The 25849-nt window shown below is 38.5% G+C and overlaps 1 protein-coding gene across 1 annotated transcript in view; it reads left to right on the forward strand.

The window, feature by feature from the left end:
* Positions 1-25849, forward strand: part of DDX10 (DEAD-box helicase 10) — a 151200-nt gene that overhangs the window by 119785 nt on the left and 5566 nt on the right. Inside the window, exon 17 of the mRNA XM_081326918.1 lies at positions 16248-16372. Coding sequence (XP_081183044.1) covers positions 16248-16372 — 125 coding nt within the window. The remainder of the gene's footprint in view (positions 1-16247; positions 16373-25849) is intronic.

Consider the following 25849-nt stretch of genomic DNA (forward strand, 5'->3'; position numbering starts at 1 on the left):
ATTTTTTAGAGGTGGCATAACAGTCCGTTTTGATATTTGAACTTACCGTATTTTTCGGACCATAAGACGCACTTTTCCCCTCCCAAAAGTGGGTGGAAAAACGAGGTGCGTCTTATGGTCCAAAGGTAAGCAAAAACACTTGTCTCCCGTTCAGTCAACGCAGTCCATCAGCTCCATTGGAGAGATGTGATTGAATGAAGACGTGGAATTCTCCGCCCCGCCCCTGTGATTGGTCGGCAGGGGAGGAAATACGGAGGTGCCTGCCATGCCTTCTGACTGCCTCCCCCTCCCTGCGCGCGCACATTTTCTTTCTTTTACCTCGCTGCTAAAGAAATAGTTTTTGCTAAACTAAACCTCATATGCAACTTGCCCCAGCAAAGCCGTGAGGAGTTGTCCCTGCAGGTTTCTCTGCGAAGTTTATTGGAAGTGATTTCCCATTTGCAAGATAATACTGCTAATTGTTTGAAATTGCTTCGGCATCTTAGAAAACCTATTCAGGGAAAAGAAACTACATCTATCTATCTATCTATCTATCTATCTATCTATCTATCTATCTATCTATCTATCTATCTATCTATCATCTATCTATCTTTCTTTCTTTCTTTCTTTCTTTCTTTCTTTCTTTCTTTCTTTCTTTCTTTCTTTCTTTCTTTCTTTCTTTCTTTCTTTCTTTCTTTCTTTCTTTCTTTCTTTCTCTTTCTTCCTCCCTCCCTCCCTCCTTCCTTCCTTCTCTCTCTCTCTCCCCTCCTTCCTTCCTAGTATACCGGTACTATTTGGTTCAGAATATTTTTTTCTTGTTTTCCTGCTCTAAAAACTGGGTGCGTCTTGTGGTCCGAAAAATACGGTAATTGCCTTGAGTGCTAGAATGGTGTGATAAAAAGGAAAAGATAATAGGATCTTGAAACTTCATCTGGAAGTCTTAATGATTTTTTTTTGCTTGAAGTTTCAATCTGGCAGTACATCATTATTCATGGGACATTTGTTTTTGTAGGTAAATTGAATTTATCTCGAATCTATTTAAAAAGTCTCCTGAATCTTGGGAACCAGCTCACAAAAAGCATTGTTTGAATATAATTTAAAAAGCACCACATTAAAGAAATACAGCAGAATTGGGAGGTTCATTACACCAAAGTCTGATGTGCATTCGTTGTTGGTGTTATTGTACCTCATTGATAGTTTTTGTTTATGTGCTGCTTCAATTCCTCATTAACTGCTGAGTTAATGAATTATGATTACAAAATTTCTGATAGATAGATATAGATATATAGATATATATCCTTTTAGAATTGCAAGAAGAAAAAGTATGTTTGATCTGCTAAGGCCAATATTCTTTATATGCATTTCAAATGTTACTTTGCTTTTTCAAATAAAATTCAATTATTCTATTTCCTTTGCATTTTAACAGATTAATAATTGTATTCCACTGAAAATCTTTCTGGTGAATTCAGTGTTATGGTAGAAATATAAAGAAAATTAAAATGATTAAAGTTGCCTATAAAGTTGCCTACAATGAACTAGGAATATAAGACAATATTCTGTGACATATCAAAATATTTTAAATATTGTTTAGAAAGTAGGATATCTTCAGATGGATAAATGTGACATTTATTATTATTATCATCATCATCTTACAGGAGTTCAAAACACAAATGAGTTCTGTTGTAATGTATAACATATTTAACCAATTTCATCCTGTCTAAAGTATTTATTAACCTTTTCTGGTGGGTATTTAAGAAAAGTGAATAGTTTTTTTCTCTTAAGTGTTGTCATTTTATGCTGCAGGATGGTGTTTTCATATTTAAGTAATTAAAAAGAGAGGTCTTCTTTTGGAATAGTAAAACTAACATTTTGGGCAGAAGACTAGATTGAATCTGTTCCCTGCCACTGTGACTTTGTACATGAGAAAGAATGATTGTTGCTTCTGTGGTTATTCCCCATTCATGATGGGGCTATTTTCACATAAAGAAATCAAAGAATTATGGAGGGGATCATCTAATCATCCTTCTGCAGCATGTAGGGGAATCATCTTCAGGAGATGTTTGTGAAGCTGCTTCTTAAAACCTTCCACAATCTCCACAGGACGACAACACCACTATTGTACAGATTATTGCTTGGCAAGGTTCCTTTGGAAATACTTTGTTGGTTTTGTATGCAAATTCAAAAGAATTTTGTGTTCTAGAAGTTTTGTCTATGGAGATTCTCAATCATCCAGATCACAGTTGTCTTAAAGGTACTTTTGGTTTTTATTTATTTATTTATTTATTAATTTATTTTATTGGATTTGTATACCGCCCTATTCCCGTAGGACTCAGGGCGGTTTACAGGGCAGTTAAAACCATGAATACAAAAAATTAAAAACAATTAAAACAATTAAATTAAATTCAAGCCCCAAGAGTAAATCTAAAACCCAGTTAAATTAACAACCCCACAGTCTGGACCAAACAGATCGAAGTTTTCAGGTCCCGGCGAAATGAGCGAAGGTCGGGGGCAGTCCTAAGTTCTGTGGGTAGTTAGTTCCATAGGGCAGGCGCACCCACAGAGAACGACCTTCCCCTGGGAATAACCCACCGGCATTCATTAACCAGCGGTACCCTGAGAAGGCCCTCCCTGTGGGGGCGCACAGGACGATGGGAAGATGATGCCGGCAGCAGGTGTTCCCTTAGATAGTCTGGACCCAAGCCATTTAGGGCTTTATAGGTCATTACCAGCACCTTGAATCTCACCCGGAGGGCAACCGGAAGCCAATGTAGCTCACGGAGAAGAGGTGTTACACAGGAGTATCGGGAAGCTCCCATCAAAACTCGTGCGGCTGAATTCTGCACCAGTTGAAGCCTTCGGGTGGTCCTCAAGGGCAGCCCCATGTAGAGGGCATTGCAGTAGTCTAACCGGGAGGTCACGAGCGCATGAGTGACTGTACGTAGAGCATCTCGGTCCAGATAGGGACGCAACTGGCGCACCAGGCGAATCTGGGCAAAAGCCCCCCTGGTCACGGCTCCTATATGATCTTCCAAACTGAGCCGTGAATCCAGGAGGACTCCCAAGTTGCGAGAGTGGTAATACCTCATCCCCTATTGTTAATGATGGAGAAGGCTGGTCAGCCCGAGATGCCGGTATGAACAGCCACTCAGTCTTGTCAGGATTGAGACGAAGCCTGTTTCTCCCCATCCAAACCCGGACTGCCTCCAGGCAACGGGACATCACGGTGAGGGCATCACTTTTTCCTTTGAAAACATTTTGCTTCTCATCAAAGGAGCTTCTTCAGTTCATTCTTTCTTTTCCTCTTCTGTTTAATTTTCTTACTTCTGGCAACAGGTCTGGAGGTAGGACAAAGAAACTTCTCCATCTCAGGTTTTCAGATTTCTGGTCTTACCCCAGGGAAAGTTATAGGCAAATAGCATTACCGTGTTTGCTATTGTAACTCTGCACTGTTGTTCATAAAAGGTATTGTACCTAATCTTGCCTGATCATTAAGGTCTAAAAATAAAATAAAATAAAGTGTGATTGAGTCATAAAGCTCCATTCATATTGAAATCCAAATGTTGGTTGCTTGCCAGACATTGTTGCTACTTAGCTGATGACTCCATCGTGGGTTTTTTTTAACTATGCAGTAAAAACTGAGTCAGCCTAATTAAAAAGATTTTGAAAACGTGGAGTATTTAGCTTTGAAATTTGCTCTTCATGGACAAAAAAAAATACAGATAACGTGACAAGTTACTTTACATTTAAGCATGTTGCAAGTTTGAGTTGAATTTTGAGGTATCTTCTGATACCTATCTGAGGTAGTTAAGTGCTTTTTGTCATTAATTTCCCATTTATAAAAGTGTATTCCAAAATAAATTAAATCAGGTTCCTATTTTTTATTTTCTTAAAAGGTTATAATAGTGGTGTTGGCCTTGAGTAAGAAAAAAAATTGCAAAACTTGCAGAGATCATATTTTTGGGAAGGCTAACTGAAGTTTCATAACAATTGCAAAGTTTAGAGTTTCTTAGTATTTTCATCAGGCAACATGGTTCAGAATCAGGAAAGAAAATAAGTAGAAATTTTTAGAGAACTTCCAGACACACCAACTGGATCTGATCAGATACCAGATATAATTGCAACAGAACCATAGATTTTGAAGTAGCCAATGATCTCCCTGCTCAATGCATAATCCAGTTTAAAAATATCTCTCTTTATAATTCGTTCCCTACTGATGAACTGATCCTACCATCAGGAAGTCTTTATCTGTTAGAGGCATTTATTTATTTTTTATTTAGATTGACATTGTGCTTTTTATTCAGACTGAAGGCAGTGTACAAGATGCTCCATCCTCCTGTTTTTCCTACAACAGCATTATTCTGAAGTAGATTGGATTGAGAGACAGTGACTGGCTTAAAGTCATTGTCATGGTTCCGATTAATGAGACAAATCAAAGAACATTCAGGCATTGTTTTTTCTAAAAAAGTCTATAATAATGAGAACAAAGTATCAGCACTCATGGATGGATGCCAGAATCTGAATTCTCCTCCCCTGAACACATGTATCATACACAATTCTCTCCCTTAATTACATGTCATAAATCACATTCTCCAATTAGTTTAACATGCAAAGTTTCACTTCCTTTCTGTAGCGTGACATTCCTTATCTTATTAAAACAACGGGTTAGCATTCTCCCCCCCCCAGCTTCATTGATTCAAAGCAAAACAGTTTAAAGGAAAAGGCTACCTCTTATATTGTCAGAGCAAAAACATCCAATGTTTGCAGCGTTGACAGTCAACCAGTGAGTTTCTCTGGCTAAAAGTAGATTTGAACCTGGATTTCAGTGGTATCAGCTGACTACTTCACTATACACAATAACATGACCTGCTGTTTCTGAAACACTATTTTTGTCCTCATTATCTAAAACATTTATTTTAATCTACCCATAATTTCTTCATCTTGTCTCTCTGCAGCTAGCACCTACCTTCTGACTGATAAAGAGTTCTTCATTTGTATTTGCCACTATATCCATATATTGAAAACTTTCAGCCTTAACTTACTATAACCGTAGTTTTACATTGGATTATTTTAAAAAAAAATCAGCATCTTTGACTCTAGGAGTAAGAATCTTAGTTTGCAAAATATTTCAGGGGTATAACATCCTCCCCTCAGTGTGAGAATGGGGTCCCCCATTTCAAACTTTAGATCATATCATGACTGGCTGAAAACTGGAAGCATATACTGGTCCAATATCTGACTTCAATGGTTTAGTGACATTGGTATTTGAATATAGATATTTTTAACATTCATGTTTTATTGTGTTTTTAATTTAAGTGAAATATTAATATATGTTGTAAGGCCATGTAAATTATGGCATATGCTAAATAAATAAATGAATGAATTTCAGAGAAGGGACCATCTGCTTGTGAGCAGGTGGTCACATGAGCTGAATAAAATAAATACTGTATAATTATATAATCAAATAGATATTCCTTAGTCAAACAGATATTTCTCCTTAGATCAAGGAGAGAGCAACCTAGAACTAAGGAGAAATTTCCTAATAATGAGAACAATTAACCAGTGGATTGGCTTGGCTTCAGAGGTTGTGCATTCTCCATTGCTGGAGGCTTTTAAGAAGAGAGTGGACAGCCACTTGTCTGAAATGGTATAGGTCAGGGGTAGGCAACCTTGGCTCTTTTATGACTCGTGGACTTCAACTCCCAGAATTCCTGAGTCAGCATGGCTGGCTCAGGAATTCTGGGAGTTGAAGTCCACGAGTCATAAAAGAGCCAAGGTTGCCTACCCCTGGTATAGGTTCTCCTGCTTGAGCAGGGGATTGGACTAGAAGACCTCCCAGATCCCTTCCAACTGTTATTCTATTAAATTCCTTGTTTAGTAGGCAGGCAAGTAAAAATATCTTTCTTGTATCTAGATATAGTTAGCCAAAGGATCAGAAGGGTCAGAAATGTTTTCTATTTATCCTATTTAATTACTTATTTAATTTAATTAGATACAAACATACACACGTCCAATCTCTAGGATTCTCTAAGTAACATCTTTTCCTTCCAGTAAACCTGAATAATCTCTATCTATGATAACCTAGCTTTATTGGTCGTTGAACTGTTGTTAGGGACTTGGCACAGTGGAGCAATGACAGTCAGTACTGATTGATTCTAGATTCTCTAGTGGATTCTCTAGTGGTCAGAATAAAGCATTTTATTTGAGTGGCAAAAAAGTAGAGTAAATGAATAAATAAGGGGCAAGGAAATAATTATAAGCACCTGGCTCCATTAAAACACAACCCCAAGATTCTAGCTCTTACTGGCAAAGGTATTTCTACTGTATGTCAGATACATAGTTCCCTATAGTAAAAAACAGAAGTAGGGGAGTGTGAAACCACTACTAATGCTTCTTTTCCCTTTTTTTTCTGCCTTTCTCCTGCTTCATTGCCTTTGTTTGCCCACCTTCTTTTCTCAGCCCAGCAGACTGCCTAAAGAATGAAAAATGGCTCTTGTCAAGGCCTGAATATACTTGAGTTGCCTCATTTGGCCCCAAGGCCCAGATTTTGTTCACCATCGTTAAACTGAGAAAACACAGTGCTCAGTAGAGCTGTTATGAGATATAAAATGCAGGACCTGTACCAGGGGTTTATAGAGAAAAGGGAGTGACTTTATTGCTTTATTCCGTTTTCTGTTCAGCAAAAATACTTGTTCCTGGATATCTTGGGAGCTTTCTGCCCAGAAAATAGTATGAATTTATCATGAATGAATCTTAACCTAAAGTTTTCAAGTCATGAAGCACAATTCAGGGGGCTTGCAGATTGTCAATTAGGATTAACTGAAAGTTTATGCACACTTTTCATATAGTGCTTAATTTAATACAAAAATAATTTGGGGCAGATATACCAGTAGGAGAGCCTCCATTCCACTTATTCATTCATTTACAACATTTAGTTTATGATGTTTCCTTGTGGAAATTCAAGATGGTGGTCTGTTAACCATCTCCTAATATCCTCTGAGGAATACTATTTTTAAAAAATGGTTGCCTATTGCTCTCCAGATTTGATCCCTGGGCTTGAAATGATTTTTCTAAGTTACATTTTTCTTGATAAAGCAAATCCAGTCCTTAAATTGTAGTTGGATTTGTTTAATCTTTGCAGAAACTGAAAACTAATTCTCAAATATACATAGCTTGCCGTAGATTTAATATTTTGCAGATTAGACTGTATATCACCCTAAGGGCTTTGCTTTCATGCTGAATAATTATTTGACATTGCAACAATTGTTCCATTTGAAATTTGCAATAAATGGTTGGTTCGATGCTTAAAATGTCGAAAAGGCCTACCATCTGAGTGTTGCATCCAGCATTACAATGCAATTAAATAAAATTGTAAGTTGCAACAAGATTATTTTGCTCAGGGATATGCTTGGCTGCTTTCCAAGAAGTTATATTTGACATAACTCTACAGGGACCTTTTCCCTCCGTTGTTATGTTATAAAGTCTAACTGTGCAAACCAAAAGTGTTAACATTTCAAACCACAATTATCTCTGCAAACTTTTTTCCTCCCTGGTTTTATCTCGGAGAGATTTGGTAGACTATTTCTTTAGTGATCTTTATAGAAGATCCATTGATTGAACCATTTCAGTACTCCGTTTTTATGCCAATTATATAGGATTTGTAGTATAGAAGTTTGTGCATATTGCCAGGAGCATTAGTTCAAGGACAATAGGAGTGACTTTAGACTTTTTTCAAACTTGGCCTGAGGATTCTGGAAGTTGAAGTCTTCACATCTTATAGTTGCTAAGTTTGAAAAACACTGCTTTAGATACTTTACATTAAGAGAGTTACATTGAAAAGAAACCTTGTTTGTTTTCTACTCTTGAGCATGTCCACCATAGCTCGACATGGAGTATTGAGGCTCAAACGTTCCAGGCAATAAAGTAGGATAATACTTAACACTGAATTAGTACAGATGGTCCTAGACTTATGACCACAATTGAGCCCAAAATTTCCATTGGTAAGCAAGATAGTTGTTAAAAGAGAGTTTTGCCCCATTTTACAACTTTTCTTGCCACAGTTGTTAAATGAATCACTTCAGTTAAGGTAGTAACATGGTTGTGAAGTGAATCTGGCTTCCCCATTGACTTTGCTTGTCAGCAGGTCACAAAAGGTGATGACATGACCCCTAGGGCACTGCAGTCGTCATAAATATGAATCAATTGCCAAGCATTTGAATTTTGATCACATGATCATGGGGATGCTGCAACGGTCGTAAGTGTAAAAAACGGTCATAAGTCACTTCTTTCAATGCTGCTGAAACTTTGAAGAATCATTTAATGCACGGGTGCCCAACCTTGGCAACTTCAAGACTTGTGGACTTCAACTCCCAGAATTCCCCATTTCAGTACTACTTTTTTATGCTAATTATATAGGATTTGTAATATAGAAGTTTGTATATATTGCCAGGAGCCTTAATTCAAAGACAATAGGAATGACTTTGGTTGCAAATTAATGATAACCCAAAAGTTCTGACAAAAATGCTTTGATTACCTGTTCGTATGTGATTAAATGAAATCTAGTTAGTGCTAATATAAAAATTATCCTGCTCTACTACATTCTATAAACTGTATACACCATAGATGTATATGAATCTTTTAAGTACATTTATCAAAATCAATGGATTTGATGTTTCCTTTTAAAATTCCTAGTCTCAGAGTGGCTCTCTCTAGGATTCCTTCCATCCATCCAGGAAGATCTTGCAGAGTCCCACTATTGAGGACATACCATCTGCAGGTACCACATAGTTAAAATGCTTTGGAACAGCCCACTTCTGAATATTCAGACCATCCCCTCTTTATTATATGTTAGAAAAATTAACTTAATTTTAAATTAAGCTTTAATTAGAAATTAACTTAATTTTTCTTAGAAAAGGGTTAATTGAATTATGTTGCCCCTGAATATTTATTTTTTGCATATTTGCTTTTAGTCTATATATCTTCGGTGTTATGGCAGTGCTGGTTGTTTTTGCTTTTTAGTCATGGAATCACAGAATACATAAATACATGAATATATTATTGTCCTATATATTTCTGTGCATGTATTGATTCGACAGTATACAAGTAGAATAAAAATTCTATAGATGATATGCATATATTTGAGAAATCATTTTCCATATATTAAATTAGCACTATTTTTGCATAAGAGTTGGTGCAGCCTACATAATGGTAATTTAATTTACTGCTACTATTTTTGGTTTCCTCGGTGCTTAAAAACATTATTTAAAACAGATTAAGTAAAAAAAGTAATTACATTTATTCTTAAGTGTTCCATTTTGAATAATTCAGATTATAATATCACAGTTTGGAAAATACCTTCTTTAAAATATTGCCCTAACTTTATTATTAGAATTACTAAATTACTAAAATATAAGGGAAATTGTTCCAGGGTTTTATTATTTTTTAACCCTGAATTCAAGCCTTATTTATGCTTACTAGCTGTCCTTAAAATGCAGAGAAGCTATTCCATTTCAATTCTCATTTATTTCCAAAAGGTACAGTCTGCAATTCAGAAATATTGGCACCCAGTAAAATATTCCTTGACAAAAGGAAATTGGTTTTGCTCTTTCATATGCAAACAAATGCAAGGTTGAAACGGACTGGGGAATAGAAAGGAATCAGAATAATTGGGCAAAATGATTATCTGGAAAGGGAAACAAGGCAGATTTTTGAAATATAAATGTAGCACATTTTAATATGTAAGAAAAAGTCAAGACTTTGTGCAGATCATTGTGCAGATCTGTTTCTTTATGAGGTTTGCTAAAACATGGAGCTCAGCAACTCAATCCCGCTGATGCTTTGGGGTCCATGATGCCACAAGATGGCACTTAAGAAGCTCTTATTTTTAAAATCAACATTAAAAAACACTAGAGTAGAATCATAGAATATATGAAGTGGGAAGTTATCTAGAGGGCTCATATTTATTTAATGTACTTTTTATTTAAAACAAGCTGCTTGCTTGCTTTATTTTGCTTGATTGCTTTATCTGTCTGTCTGTCTGTCTGTCTGTCTATCTATCTATCATTCCTCTTTATTATTTTTTACAAATAACTCAAAGTGGTGAACATTTCCAACGCATCTTTCTTCTGCTTCCCCCCTCCCCACAACAACAACCCTGTGAGGTGGGTTAGGCTGGCCCAGTATCACCCATCTGACTTTCATGGTTAAGGCGGGACTTGAACTCAAAGTCTTGTTTTCTACCCTAGTGCCATTAGACCAAACTCGACCATTATATGAAATTCCAGGCAGCTCCCAGTCAGCAACTAAAACAATATGAATAATAAAACAACACAGTGCCATATTACCTCTATTAAAACCATAAACATTAAAAACCTGGCACCACTTTCTCTGTTCAATTTCAGATTTGATTAAGCCACCCAAAAACTATTTGAAAGCCTCTGGTGAGGAGGCTCTAACGATATTTGTCCACCTTTTAACAGCTCAAAGCTTTAGAAGCTTTCACTTTGATTCTCCCATCTTTTAATTTGTGTCAAATGGTCCTGTCTGTCCTCACTGTCAATTGAGAACAAACCTACCCTTCGTGTATCTCTCAGCCTTTTAGAAATGTACAGTGTTACATCTCTCCTCAGGGTCTCTTTTGCTATCTAAACATGTTGAGCTCCTTCAACCATTCCTGACAAGAAATGGCTTCCAGAAAGGACCTAATTGATGCTTAGCTTACAATTCAGTTGTCTGTAAGATTTATACCAGGACTTTTCAACCTTTTCACTCATTGTACCATTTTTAGGATATGACAATATCCAAGTACCACCAGTCGCCTAGCAAGGTGTCAAAAACTTGATGATCAAAAATAAATAAATAGAGGAAAATAGTGATGAAGTACAGGTAGTCCTCGACTTACAACATTTTGCTTAGTGACTGTTCGAAGTTACAATGGCACTGAAAAAAGTGCCCCCCAAGCCACAGCCGAGAAACACACCTGCCTGCCAGCCTAGCGGCGCTCTTCCTCCTGTCCAAGGTTTTCATTGTTGTTGGCATTTCTGTTGAGGATTGGCAGCGGGGGTGGGGTCGGGGGGTGTTTGGTTTTTATTCCCTCCCCATCTGCTGGGTGGTTACAGCAGGTTTTGGTCACTTCACATGACCCTGGGACACTGTGACCATCATAAATATGAATCAGTTGCCAAGCATCTGAATGTAAATCACAAGACCTGGAGATGCTGCAACATTCCAGGTGATTGGCGCTTCTTCTAGGCTCAGCAGAAGCACCAGGATCAGTGCTGTTTTCCAGCTGATTGGTGCTTCTTCAGGGATCAGCAGAAGATCAGGATCAGTGCCGAGCTCCAGCTGGAGCCTGGCGCTGATCCTGGCGCTTCCACTGAGCCCTGACAGCCTTGCAGCTCCAGCCATCTCTCGCTCAGGCTTGTGCGGTGCTACCACCGGTTCAGCTCATTCCCCTCCCCCGCTACCACTTTTCTAGTATGGTCACGTACCACCTGCTAGGTGCCAGTGTACTACAGGTGGTACCCATACAACTGGTTGAAAAGCCCTGATTTATACTTCTGAATTTTGTCCTGAATTTCCAAGTTTACAAAATGTACTGAAATATATATTTTAAAACGTGTATGCTTGAGAGAAGTACATTGAAGATATCTGGAACTTTGTGGATCAGTCTTTTCACCACCATGCATAATAATGAACTCTCATGAAATTTTAAAGAGAGATTAAGAGATAAATATAGACAGGGCACATTTATCAGTGAACTTATGCCAACGTGACATATTATGGAACCCATTTCCTCCTCCCATATCTCAATTTAAATTGTACATCAAAATATTTCGTGCATCTGATGAAATGAGCAGCAGCTCATGCTGATGCCTTTTAATAAAATTTGCTAGTTAGAAAAAGTGCTACCAGACACCCGATTTTATGAAATTTGAGCAATCCATCCTCTGCTTCTAAGGTATTCAGATATTGTACTGTATTTTAGAATAAATAGGACTCTGAATGGATATTTACTATTCCACCCACTAGAACTTTTAGAAGCAAGCCAGGCTTCTCCTGTTGTAAATATTTTGAACGTTTGCCATTACTGGAAGAACAAGTTTTGTACTTGTTTAATATTTGCTGACTTTATATACTTTGGTAACTTTTTTAATCATTTCATCCCACACTTGAGAAAGCCAACTGTCATTTAGTTCCATTTTTGGCATTTTATTTTATGACAACCCTGCACCTACCCACATATACCTTTCTTATACGTGTGCCTGAGATGAAATGAACACACTGCACTGTAGTGATTAATTCCCAATCTTGACTTTGTATTATGAAAATTAAACTCTGACACTTGCATTCAATTCCTCTACTTTATCTGTTACTGAAACTCTACACCAGTATTTTTCAACATTGGCAATTTGAATATATTTGGACTTCAACACCCAAAATTCCCCAGCCAGTTAGTAACAGAACTAGATGTTTGAGGTAGACCTTTATTTTGATTTTGCTCTGCTACAGCTGTTCTTTAGCTGTAATATTTATTTGATTTGTATGACTTGCAGATATTTTAAAAATCTTAAGATATTGATTAATTGATTATGTGCCACCAAGTCACTGTCAGCTCCTAACAACCGCATAAATTTTTCCATGAAAAATGTTAAAACACACGTTTAAATTAATATTAAAGCTGATTAGCAAAAGTGTGCTGGAAGAGAGGCATCTTTACAAACACTGAGGGTTTGCGAAATGCATCTTCTGTATGAGTAACAGTTTTCTTAACTCTTTTTCTCTTTTAGAAGTTTTGTTTTCATTGAACAGAGATGCTTGTTAGGTGGCAGTAATGGCACATTCTTAAGTAGAATAGTAAATTTATTGCATGGATTATACTGATGATAAAGCAGTTTTTAATTAATCATAATGGTGTACAGAAAAATTGATTTTTGAGATACGAAGAGTGTAAGCTGTATGGTAGTTTCCCCAAAAGTTGGAATCTTATTTCATCGCATTTTATTCAAAGTTAATGTTAAATGGAGATTTTTGCAACTTCTGTCCAGAATGGGAAGAATGAGTATGACAGAGGTCCCCAACCTTTCTGGGTTGGTGATGCGGAGGGAAAGGGATGGGGAGATGCCCTTATGCACTCATGCGCACACACGAATGGGGCTGCACAAGTGACGCTGGTTGAGGCGCTAGCACCTGTGTGATGCTGGCAGTGACGCTAGCGCCTTTGCAATGCTGGCAGTGATGCATTGTGATTAGGGGTTGAGTGTACACACACACGTGCACACTAGCCAGCCACTCACGTGGCCCAGTGGCCAATAGGCCACAGCCCAATAGTGGGCCACAGCTCACAGGCTGGGGACCCCTGGAATATGATACAAGGTCAACAGAAGAAATTATGCCTGGAAAAGTCAAGGATGCTATTGGAACACTAGTGTGGCATCTGCAGGGGAAGCAAGTTGTGTGACCCATGTCATGATGTCATTGTGGTTCTAAAGATCCCTATATTGATTTATATTCCCTAAGATCAACCCACCCAACAGCTAATGAACAGTAGCAGAATTCTGGAACAGATTAGTTTGCATTATTTTCTATTTCCCCCCCCCCCCCCAAATAGTTACTTCTTTGCCTTCTGTGAGATAAGTTGTTGTTGATGGATATTAGCAGGGAGAGCATCTGAGCAATAAAACAGCTACTGTATGTCTTAGTTCAGATATCATTATTCTCACTAAATTAATTTAAGATATTTCAGCTGTAAACACGGGATCCAGAGCACCATCAGGTGCAGTCTCAGCTGGTCCTTTGGTCACTCTTTTCTTCCATTATTTCCAAATGTAATCCTCCTGGAGATAAGAAGCCTTGTTTTCTATTTTTATGAAAGCTACATACAAGTCATCAATCACCAAATGTATTTCATCTTGCCTACCATAAATTAAGTTACACTCTTTACACTGTATAAGTATTTGTCAGGTGTTCCTGAAATAAAAAGACAAATGAATCAGCAGCTTGGTGCCATAATCTATTTGTAGATGAAAAATTGGCATTTCGTAAACCATAGTACACTCTGGAGAAACAGCATTAATATCTGCATGAAAAGAAAGAGGTTTGACCTTCTTTAAGGTGATTATGGGTCACATAAGAAGATTTCATGCTGCTGCTCCAATTTGCCTAAGAATTGTAGTATATTTGAACTGATCCTACAAAAAATAAGACAGATTTCATTTAGTGACTGCTTCATTTAGTGATCATTTGCAGTTACAGAAGTGATGAAAAAATAACTTCATAACCAATCCCAGATCTACAACCTTTGCAGGTTCATAAAGCAAAAGAAAGCTGAAGTAGGACTATAAAGTACAGTTGCAGCTTCACTTAGTGACCACTTTGCTTAACAACTGAGTTTTTGATCCCAGTTGTGGTTGCTAAACTAGGACTACCTTGCCATGGCAACATTCAGGTTATATATTTTTCCCGTAGTAGAATATGCTGTTCTGGAATCAGTGTGACATAATTGTTAATGTAGCAGTGATATGATGAGACATCATATTCAGCCTTGGAAACTCAATGGCCAGCCACTCTCTCTTTGCCTAGACTTCATCATTAGGTTATTATTATGAGTTGTTACTATGTATATAGGTACCACCTCAAGGTCTAGCATAGGGAGAAAGGTGGGACATAAATCTAATTATGATTTCTTCCTTGAACTTCCAGTTCCTTATTATACAAATTGAGACTGTTTTCAAAGAGGTAAAAATAATTTTCCTTTGTCTTGGTAACATCACAGCATCACCAAGTGTCCTTGACAAACCTATGGAAGGCTGATTGTGGTCCCCAGCTAACGATAACAATATACATAAAAATGTGAATACACAGCTGCCAATTCTTTAGCTGATGTTGGCCTTCATATGTGGTTATTTGGTAATGACTTGTTAGGTGCAAGAAACCAGAAGCCAGGATCGAGTTCAAAAGCATTGTGAGTTTATTTCATGCACAAGAATTTGATCTACTAATGGTCAAGGCAAGTTGATGCGAGAATGGCCTTCAAGGGGGACTTAGGTCTCTTTCAGAGGTTTAGGGACTCCAGACTGATGATGCATTTGACCCTGCCCTCAGGCTCAGCCTGGTCTTCTCCTACAGATTTTCTTCATCCAGACTCTTTATTATTATTATTTTTGGTTGCACAGTCAGCCACATGTTCAGAGTGGATTTGGCATTTTTATCCACCTATCTTGGGTAAATGGTATTTGATGGTGTTAAAGCTATCATCGCAGGATGTAAGCTGTTTCACGTCAGGCTGCCTTTTGCAATAGTGTGATGGTGATTTTGTCAATGCCAATTATGTTCAAGTATTTATTGTAATAAAATAGTTTCTGTATTATAATATTTAATATATTAATAATACAATATAACATATAATATTCACGTAGTATTTATTATTATATGTTTACTCCAATATCTAGTTAGTCCTTGTTGACCCAAGCAATAACAAATTTGTTATGGTTTCTGTAAATTACGTCTCGCCATATTGTTTATGGGAGAGGCATTCTTCATGGGGCTCCTTTAGCATTTTCAGATATCAATGAAGCACTTTAGGGCTCCACTAATGATTGGTATAACAACAGATTTAGTCTGCCTCTTCAGCTGAGACCTGTCTGATATGGTTGCACCTGTTCAGCATAGCGCTTTGCATCATTTTTTCTCTTACAAGATATAATCTCTCTATTTGTTTCCATGTTGTATTCAATCTTTCTGAAGTCTCTTTGTATTGCCTTTTTACATATATTTCTGGTGCTGGCGTGCTGATTAAAGGCAAACATAGAAAAACGTGATCCAAGTTTTTGCTTCCAGTGTACAAAGAGGAGTCCCCTCCCCCCTCCCCCGTTTTCTACTGGCATTAAAGCATAAAGTATGATTATAACAGTAATGTTGTGGGAGCCTTCAAAGCAGAAAGGTACATCAATATGCACTACTATGTGCACGTGACATCTGTCTGCAACTCTTAAACCAAAAGTACCTTTTCCTAGAACCAGGCAGCAGCTGTGGCTAGCAATTGCACAGTCCCAGAAAAAGATGCAACTGTGTGAAGGAATTGCAGAGCCTTGCATGCAGGCCTATGATGGTATGAGAGAGAGGAAAAAAAACATATATAAGGGCAGTTTCTTAAGAGCTTGATTAGATCCTTTCCTAAGTACATCTCAAAAGATATTGAGTGGATTTTTCTTGAAACTAACAGAGATATTAATAATGCATGAAGGTATCTAATTCTGCAAATCTTTATGTAGATTGAAGAGGACACTGGAGCTCTTCTGGATCATAGTGACAGTGATGACGAATTTGATCCAAGTACACTTCCAGATCCAGATGGTCACAAAGATGACGAAGAAGACATTCTTCCAAAAAGCCACAGGTATTTTGTTGCATTGACCTTTTAATTTACTTTCCTTCTTTGCTAGCTTACCAGATTCTAAGCAATCAGTCAAACTTACCTTCATTCTGCTGCAGTTAGATCAGCCAATTAACTTAGACTATTCAACTATGGACAAGAGAATGCAGAATAGCCCTGGCTGCTAATTTAAATTTATGGCTTTATTATCTAGCAGGTATATACACAGATAACACAAATGTTAATGGTAAGATGGATTCTGCGGATAAGCTGTATGTATTTTGGCTCCCCCATGATTATGACTATTGGACACAAAAGATGCAGGAGAACAACTTTCAGGGCCTTCAAGGTTTTTTCACCTGGCTGTCTGCCTTCTTCTCCACTTCAAGAGAATCTGAGTGAATAAGAGGGTGGCAGTGCTGCTACTGCTAACTGAGACCATGGCTGGTCATACAGATAGTTGAGACGGTTGTTAATCGAGTTCTGCCTCATTTTACAACCTTTCTTGCCACAGTTGTTAAATGAATCACTTCAGTTGTTAAGTTAGTAACACTGCTGTTAAGTGAATCTGGTTTCCCCATTGCCTTTGCTTGTCAGAAAGTTACAAAAGGGGATCGCATGACCCCAGGACATTGCAATTGTCATAAAAATGAGTCAGTTGCCAAGTGTCTTGAGTTTTGATCACGTGACCATGGGGATGCTGCAGTGATTATAAGTGTGGAACATGGTCATAAGTCATTTTTTTCCAGTGCCATTGTAACTTCAAATAATCACTAAACGAACTGTTGTAAGTGAAGAGCCACCTGTACAGCAGCAGTGGAGGAAAAAGCATAGCCACAGCAGCGTAACATCCCCTTCCCTTCTGCTTCTCTTCTTCTGTTGTGTCTCGTTTTGGGACCCCTGGAAATATGTGTCAACAGAAATCCCAGAACTTCCTGTGTGGATTTTAAAAAAGCATGAGAATGGACAGAATTCAAGTACCATCCCTCGTTTTCATGCAATGCATGTCCAACCCTTTATAAAAAAGACTTGTGAAGAGGTCATAGTTTCCATCTTTTTCACTGCCCCACAGATGCCCCGTGTCTTACAGGGTGGCCGAAGGTGTCCACTCACCCAATTTGTTCGCACGTGCTCTTAATATAATGAAGTAAGTTAAATGTATGGTTTTTTTTTAAAAAAAAATTAATTACTTATTTAGTTTAGTTTATACAGTTAACAAGAAGATCTTTAATATTAGTGGGGGGGAAATTAAAAACAAAAAAAACAAACAACCAGAAATGATTTTTTCCCCTTTACAATATATGTAATGAAAAGGAAAAAAATACAACTTCGTACTAACAATGTTGGGAAAAGGTTGATGCTTTGTCTTGGTTATAGAAAGCTTTAGAAAAAATATTTTCAACCACAGGTGACAATTTTTTCCCCTTATCTCATCCCTTAAGGGATGAAAGGTATGTATAATCCGCTATTTTATATTTGCTATTTAACAAATCACCTTTAAGTCACATCCCTCCACAAGCTTAGTGAAATGAATTTTTCATGTATCTGGTGTCATTTATTGTATTGCTTGTTTAAGGCAATCATAATGTTAAATAAGAAGGTGGGAAGAGGCACAAGGGACAGTAGCAGCAGAGCTAAATATTCATCAGGCATGTTAAATTGAATTTTTAATATCTAATACCTCAACACTCTTGAAAAGGAATGTTGATTTGGAACAAAGCTCTGATCAGTCTTTTCATTACTTCAATTAATCTTTTACATAATTGGATGGTCTTAGTTTTCACTTCTAAATGGAATATGCAGTTCAGCTGTTTCAAGATGACTTTCTCAGGCTAAATTCCTAACCATATCTTTTGCTAAGTTGATATTTTTTGATTATAGGCAGTAATTGAATTTATCATTTAATGGATATTTGGGGAAAATATTGTGATTTGAAGGTTGATGCTAACAATTTGACTGATGAAATGGTTTAAAAATGCCTTCAGTCTCTCGTTTAAGATGAGCCATATTTATTTATTTATTTATTTATTTATTTATTTATTTTATTAAATTTATATACTGCCCTATTCCCGTAGGACTCAGGGCGGTTTACAGGGAAAATTAAAAGCATAACATACAAAAATTAAAATCAGTTAAAACAATTAATTAATTCAAGTCCCTGAAATTTAAAACTAAAATCCAATAAAAATTAAAACCCCTCAGCCTGGGCCAGACAGCTCGAAGAGCCAAGTTTTCAGGTCCCGGCGAAATGAGCGAAGGTCGGGGGCAGTCCTAAGTTCTGTGGGAAGTTGGTTCCATAGGGCCGGCGCGCCCACAGAGAACGCTCTTCCCCTGGGAATAACCCGCCGGCATTCCTTAACCGGCGGTATCCTGAGAAGGCCCTCCCTGTGGGAGCGCACACGACGAAGGGAGCTTGATGCCGGCAGCAGGTGTTCCCTCAAATATCCCGGACCCAAGCCATATAGGGCCTTGATATTTGATATTCAAAGGCTCATACAGCCTTGTAAGCATTTTATCCTCATTGTGTAGTTAACTGCTGTACCTATAGTTAAAGAGATAAAAATAAGAGAGCATTTTATCCAGCCAGATATTCAATTTGCTGTACAACTTGCAGTGGGATTCAAGGTAGCATTCAAGGTAGACAAAAACTACAGCTGCATCATGTCCAAGAACATTTACATATCTGCAGTTAAAACTCTTTAAAATTGTCTTACCTAATGTCTGAGAGAGAAAGCAGCTCATTGGCAGAATCAAGACCATCCATATCTTGTGGGATATTTAGTTTTATAGGGAAGGTGCATCGACATAGAAGGCATGTTTCCCGAGTGCTAAGATTACATTGTTTAATATAAGTGACCTAGAACAGGGCTTTTCAACCAGTAGTATGGGTACCATCTGTGGTACATTGGCACCTGGCAGGTGGTACACGACCACCCTAGAAAAGTGGTAGCGAGGGAGGGGAATGAGCTGAACCGGTGGCAGCACCACACAAGCCAGAGTGAGAGACGGCTGGAGCTGCAGGGCTGTCAGGGCTCAGTAGAAGCGCCAGAATCAGCACTTCTTTGGGGCTGTCAGGGCTCAGTGGAAGCGCCAGGATCATTGCCAGGCTCCAGCTGGAGCTTGGCACTGATCCTGGCACTTCTGAGCCCAGAAGAAGCACCGATCAGCTGGAATGTTGCAACATCTCCAGGGTCTTGTGATTTACATTCAGATGCTTGGCAACTGATTCATATTTATGACGGTCACAGTGTCCCAGGGTCATGTGAAGTGACCAAAACCTGCTACAACCACCCAGCAGACGGGGGGAATAAAAACCAAACACCCTCCCACCCCACCCCCGCTGCCAATCCTCAACAGAAATGCTCACAACAATGAAAACCTCAGACAGGAGGAAGAGTGCCGCCGGGCGGGCAGGCAGGCGTCTTGCTCGGCTGTGGCTTGGGGAGCACTTTTTTCAGTGCCATTGTAACTTCGAACAGTCACTAAGTGAACTGTTGTAAGTCAAGGACTACCTGTACTTCGTCACTTTCCCCCCCTTTTTTTTGGTCATCAAGTTTTTGACACCTTGCTAGGCGACTGGTGGTATTTGGATATTGCCATATCCTAAAAGTGGTACAATGGGTGAAAAGGTTGAAAAGCCCTGACCTAGAACATGTCCACCCTATTCTATCTTGGAGAGAGATGGTCTCACAAACAATCCAGATTTATGCATGGAGGTCAAGGTTCACTTAGAACCAATTGCTCATGCCATTGCATTCTGGATCAGTTATAAGTTCTGAGAACTTTTCAAGGCAGTTCTGAGAACTATTTAAAACTAATTATGGGAGACCCTCTTATCTACCCCTCCATTCTTTGGACACTGAGAAAAAAAATTGATGGCATCACTTGGTCATCCAAGAATGAAGATGTATAAATGGATATTATCAGTGTACTGACGATATTTAACCCCAAGCTAAAAAATAAACTTTGACCAGACTTTGTGTAGATGCTAAAAGGGAATGAGGTGAATGTTGAGCCCAGAACCACCACACAAAACTGAGAGCCATGATTAGACCTCTCTCCCCCTCTGAGTGGTCTAGAAGGATATCACAATCAAAACTATTTTATCAAGCCAGTGTTATTAATTGCTCTGGTTCTCTTAGATGCAGATTACTAGCCCAATGGGCAACAGATCTAACACCTCCACACACAGCCCCGAACTAGAATAAAAAAATTATTTTTTATGTTCAACTAATTACTCCAACCTTCAGTCCAAACTTTTTTTTTTAATTACATTTATATCCCGCCCTTCTCCGAAAACTCAGGGCGGCTTACAAGCTTAGCAGTAGCCTTCATTCTATGTATATGCCTGCTTATTAGGGCTTTCACACACACCCCCAGCGGCATTATTACAAAGTCAGCTTAATTGCCCCCAACAATCTGGGTCCTTGGTCACTTTCAGATACAGTAAGAGCCCAGATTCACAATCCCTAAACAACATATGTTGCATCTCACGGGCCATTATAAAAGAGTTGTAATTTAACTCATTTGGATGGCATCTGGTTGGGAAAGACAAAGGCATTCTTTTCTTTGTATAACCATCTCCTATTTAGTTTGAACTCTGGCTGTTGATGTTGACCTAATGTTTTTTCTTGATGGATTCCTAGTTTAATCTGTTTTTAAATGCTTGAATTATTATTTTTAAAGTAATGTTCTGCATTTGCACTGAGGGTAGTATGTGAGGATAAATAGGTACTGCTAAACCATAAACCTTAATATATCTAATTAAAAGAGCTGTAGTGGCGCAGTGGTTAGAATGCAGTATTGCAGGCAGTTCACTGCCTCAAGGTGGACTCAGCCTTCCATTCTTCCAAAGTCCATAAAATGAGGACCCAGATTGTTAGGGGCAATCTTCAAGAGGGCTGTAAAACACTGTGAAGAGCTATATAAGTCTTAAGTGCTATTGCTGTTGCTATCTTTAATTAACTTGGGGAAAAACATACTGAATGCAAAATGAGTCCTTTGTTTGGACATAGTATTTCAGATTCATTTAGAACTCTAGGTGCTTCGTTGCCTTGGAAGAGTGAGGAAAATTCTCAGGGATGACTCACACCCTGGACGGTATCTCTTTACTCTCCTACCATCGGGTAGGAGATATAGGAGTATAGCCAGCCGCACCAACAGGCTGAAAAACAGCTTCTATCCGTGGGCTGTTAGGCTTTTGAATGAGAAATAACCTTTGTGAACTTTTGTGAATTTAATGCAGAATTGACTTGGGAGGCCAGTGTGTGGTGTAGTTGGTTCACATGGTGTAGTAAGATGGAGGGTTTGTTGTCACTGTATGTTGGGGGGTAGGAGCACAAAGGGAGGCTCAGCTAATCTCAATGTACACATAGTTGTACTTTGACAATAAAGGTTCATTTCATAAAGGTTCATTTCATTTCCTAAAACAAAGAAAACAACCACCCTAAGCTATCTAGTTTTGCAACCTAAATTTAATATTGTCAAACACTAGAAAGGCATAAAGATGGCATCGAGTTTATCTGAAAATCTTTTTTCTGAAAGGCTTGATCTTCACAAGATGTCACATTTCTGCTGTTGACCTTAGTAATATATATATATAAAACATATGTTAAATGTGTTTTAAATTAGTCATTGCTTTGGGATTCTGTAGCAGAAAAAAAACAGAACAGAGTGTGATAGCAAAGATGGAAAGAGGAAAAAAATACAAATAGCTAGCAGTGGCTTAAAGGCTGAGCAGTATCAGCTGTTGAAAGACGTTTTAATTTCATTTGCCATAAAGGAAGGAGGGTGTGCATTGTGTAGAGGTGAATGATGACAATGAAGACAGCGGCAGTTCCAATAGACCAGAGAAAGGAAGATGAAGTTGAGTTCCTGAAGCAATGAAAAGATAATGCTTTGCTGACCAAGGCTAGGATTAGACCAGTGATGGCAAACCTTTTAGAGACCGAGTGCCCAAACTGCAACCCAAAACCCACTTATGTATCGTTGGGTGCCGGGTGGATGTGGCTAATTGGGTGGGTGTGGCCCATTGAGTGGGCATGACTGCGGTTGGTAATGGCAGACTGGGTGGGACTAAAAAGTTCAATCAATCAATTCCAACTTTGCAAGATCTTTTTTCCCCCCACAAGAACTTGATTGATTGAACCTTTTTTTTTTGCACATGGCAGTGGAGGCCTAAAGTGAAAAGGTTTTATAAAACTCAGCTAAAGGCCTAGGACTGGGGCAACAGCATGTGTGCCCACAGAGGGGGCTCTGCGTGCCACGTGTGGCACGCGTGCCATAGGTTTGCCACCACGGGATTAGACAGTTGCTACATAATGAATGTAGGCTGTGTTTGGTTTAGTTGAGTATCTTCACTTTTAACCACAAACAAAAAAGTGTTGGGGCTGCCTCCTTTTCAAGCATCACTCTATACCATATGTGACATAGTTGATTTAAAAGAGGTTTTTTTAAAAAATAATGATTATTTTTGTTAAAGAGAAATAAATGAATCAGAATATACAAAAATAAAAAATAGCCACATTAAAACCTAGGGAGCTCTAACTATAAAGGAGTTAGTGGAATACCAAACAAGTAACCATTTTACATGAAAAAAGAATAGATAAACTAAATTCTGTAAAATGGGTTAATAATATATAATTAATTAAACCGAGTAAAAATAAGCAATGCATAACATATAAAAGATAAAAAGGCCTATCCACAAGGCCCACATCCCTGATCAGAACAGTATCCTTATTCCTTAGTGTCAAGCTTTTTTGTTTTTTTAAAAAACATACCGGTAACATGTAATTGGGATGGGAATGAAGCCTACCAAAACTTTACAGTGACCTGAAGTATACATAGTTCTATAGAGACAAGAATATAATTGAATTAGAACAGAATTTATTTATTTATTTTTTGGCCATTTAATGATGCCTCTAGGGACACGGTGGCTCAGTGGGTTAGGACGCTGAGCTTGTCGATCAGAAGGTCGGCAGTTTGGCGGGTCGAATCCCGAGTGCCGCGTAACAGTGAGCGCCTGTTACTCATCCCAGCTTCTGCCAACCTAGCAGTTCGAAAGCACGTAAAAATGCAAGTAGAAAAATAGGGACCTTTATGTTGGGAAGGTAACAGCGTTCCATGCGCCTTTGGCGTCTAGTCATGCCGGCCACATGACCATGGAGACATCCTCGGACAAGCGCTGGCTCTTTGGCTTTGAAACGGAGATGAGCACCGGCCCCAAGAGTTGGAAACGACTAGCATGCATGTGCGGGGGAACCTTTACCTTTACCTTTTTAATGATGCCTCTATATATGTGTGTGTATCTGTGAGTGTGTGTGTGTGTGTGAGAGAGAGAGAAAGGGTGGGGAGAAGTTTTTTTACCTTGGTCAATTTAAGATAGCTTTGTCCACATTTTGTTTGATTTTAGTTCTTAGAGCATTTGGCTTCATGCTTGTAGAAATCTGAGTGGAGAACATTTTCAGAGCACAAATTGCTGAAAAAGAGACTAGCACATCATGTAATATATTTTCATTATTCCCACTGCGTGCAGTCAGTGTTCTGACACTAAGTGAGGAGGAAGTTGTTCTGAGGCTCCACAGAAGGGTCTGTATTAATTAATCTTCATTAGAAATCTTTCTTTGGCCTTGGAAATTAAAATGTGGTTTGCCCTCCAGAGTCTTCAATTAGCAAAATAGCAATTCTCAAGAGGCTGTTTGTAAATTTTGCATTATGCTGGCAGACCAGCAAGCCTTAAGAAATCAGTATTTAAACTTCTCGAAGTTAGATAACTGCATAGAAAAGTGCATTAGTTGGTCTTAAGTGAGAGCAACAGGATTAACTAAGTGACATTTGTTTCTACCCTCCCCACAAAATGCAGAAATGTGTGTATTGAAGAGATGTACCATCTGTCATATAGGTCCTTTTATTTCTGTGTAGGAAGTTAGAGCTGAAAGAGGCCATTTAAGGCTATCAAGACCAATCCTTTTCTCAATGTAGGAATCAGATCAAAGCAACCTAAATAGATGGCTGTGTGTTTCAACACATCCAATGAAAGGGATCCTTTCAGTTTTCTGGCTAATTGGTTCTGTTGTAAAACTGCTCTTGCTGTTAAGATTATTTATTTATTTATTTATTTATTTAATTAAATTTTTATACCGCCCTTCTCCCGAAGGACTCAGGGCGGTGAACAGGGCATATCTTAAAACTACAAAAGTACAAAAGTTAAAAAAGAATTAAATTATTGCCCACAATAAAAACAATAATATATATATATAAATATTAAAACCCTAAGTGATTCCCCATCAGGCCAGGCCAGCTTGTTCAAATAAATGGGTCTTTAACCCGCGCCGGAAGGAGCGGAGATCCGGTGCCATCCGGAGCTCAACCGGCAGCTGGTTCCACAAAGCCGGAGCGCCCACAGAGAAGGCCCTCCCCCTGGGGGCCACCAGCCGACATTCTCTGACTGGAGGCACCCTGAGGAGGCCCTCTCTGTGGGAACGCACGGGGCGGAGGGGAGTTGACGCCGGCAGCAGGTGGTCCCCGAGGTATTCCGGACCCATGCCATGTAAGGACTTAAAAACCATCACTAAGACCTTGAACCTCACCCGGAAGACAACTGGTAACCAATGCAGCTCGCGGAGCAAAGGTGTAACATGGGAGTACCGGGAGTACCGGGAAATGATGTTTCCTTTCTGATGGAGTCTACTTTCCAGTAACTTAGCTGCATTGTTCTGTATCCTATACTCTGGAATGAGAGACAACAACTCTTAACCTTCTTTTAAGTGACATATTTTCCATTATTTCAAGTATGCTATTCATTCATAAAGTAGCACACTTAAAAGTATATTATTCATTCTTCGCTCTTGCTAGTCATTTTCTTTAGCTGATCTATCTTACAAGATACTTGTACAGATAATGATTCTTAAAGGAAGCATGCTACTTTAAGGAGGTAAAATATAAATCTAAATGCAACTGCATGTTAACATACAACAAAGAAATGTTCTCAGTATATTTCTGCTGACAAATAACAACTAGCTACCAAGATGAACCACTTTATGGATCCTGTAAGTAAAGCTCATGCTCAGTATATAAACGGCCGAGTGGAACATAGCAAACTGCCTAAGTAAGCTTTGGATTATAAGCTCAGTAAGATATCTGTGAGAGTAGCTTCTACGTTTGGCTGGAAATCCTTGTGTTCTTTCAGTGTAAAACTATTTGCCTCTTAGTTTATTCCTGGCATCTCCACTTTAAGAATTATTTTAGTAGCTGTAGGTAAGGTTTTTCTTTCCTGTTGTCCATAGGAAACCCAAGTTAATTGAGAGAGATGAGAGTAAAAAATGCAACTTCATCAGAAGGCATGAAACCAAGTTCAGTTGTGTCTTCCTCAAGGCTTGTCTCACTGCTACCCTTTTGTACAGAATCAGGCTGCCTTATTTAGGTGATCATTCTATGACTGGAACCTTCCTTGGTCAAAAAAATTATTACTATTTTTTTAATGTGGGGCTCCTGTTATCTCTT

This window comes from Vipera berus, assembly GCF_964194415.1.
Source record: "Vipera berus genome assembly, chromosome: 4".
Lineage (NCBI taxonomy): Eukaryota > Metazoa > Chordata > Lepidosauria > Squamata > Viperidae > Vipera > Vipera berus.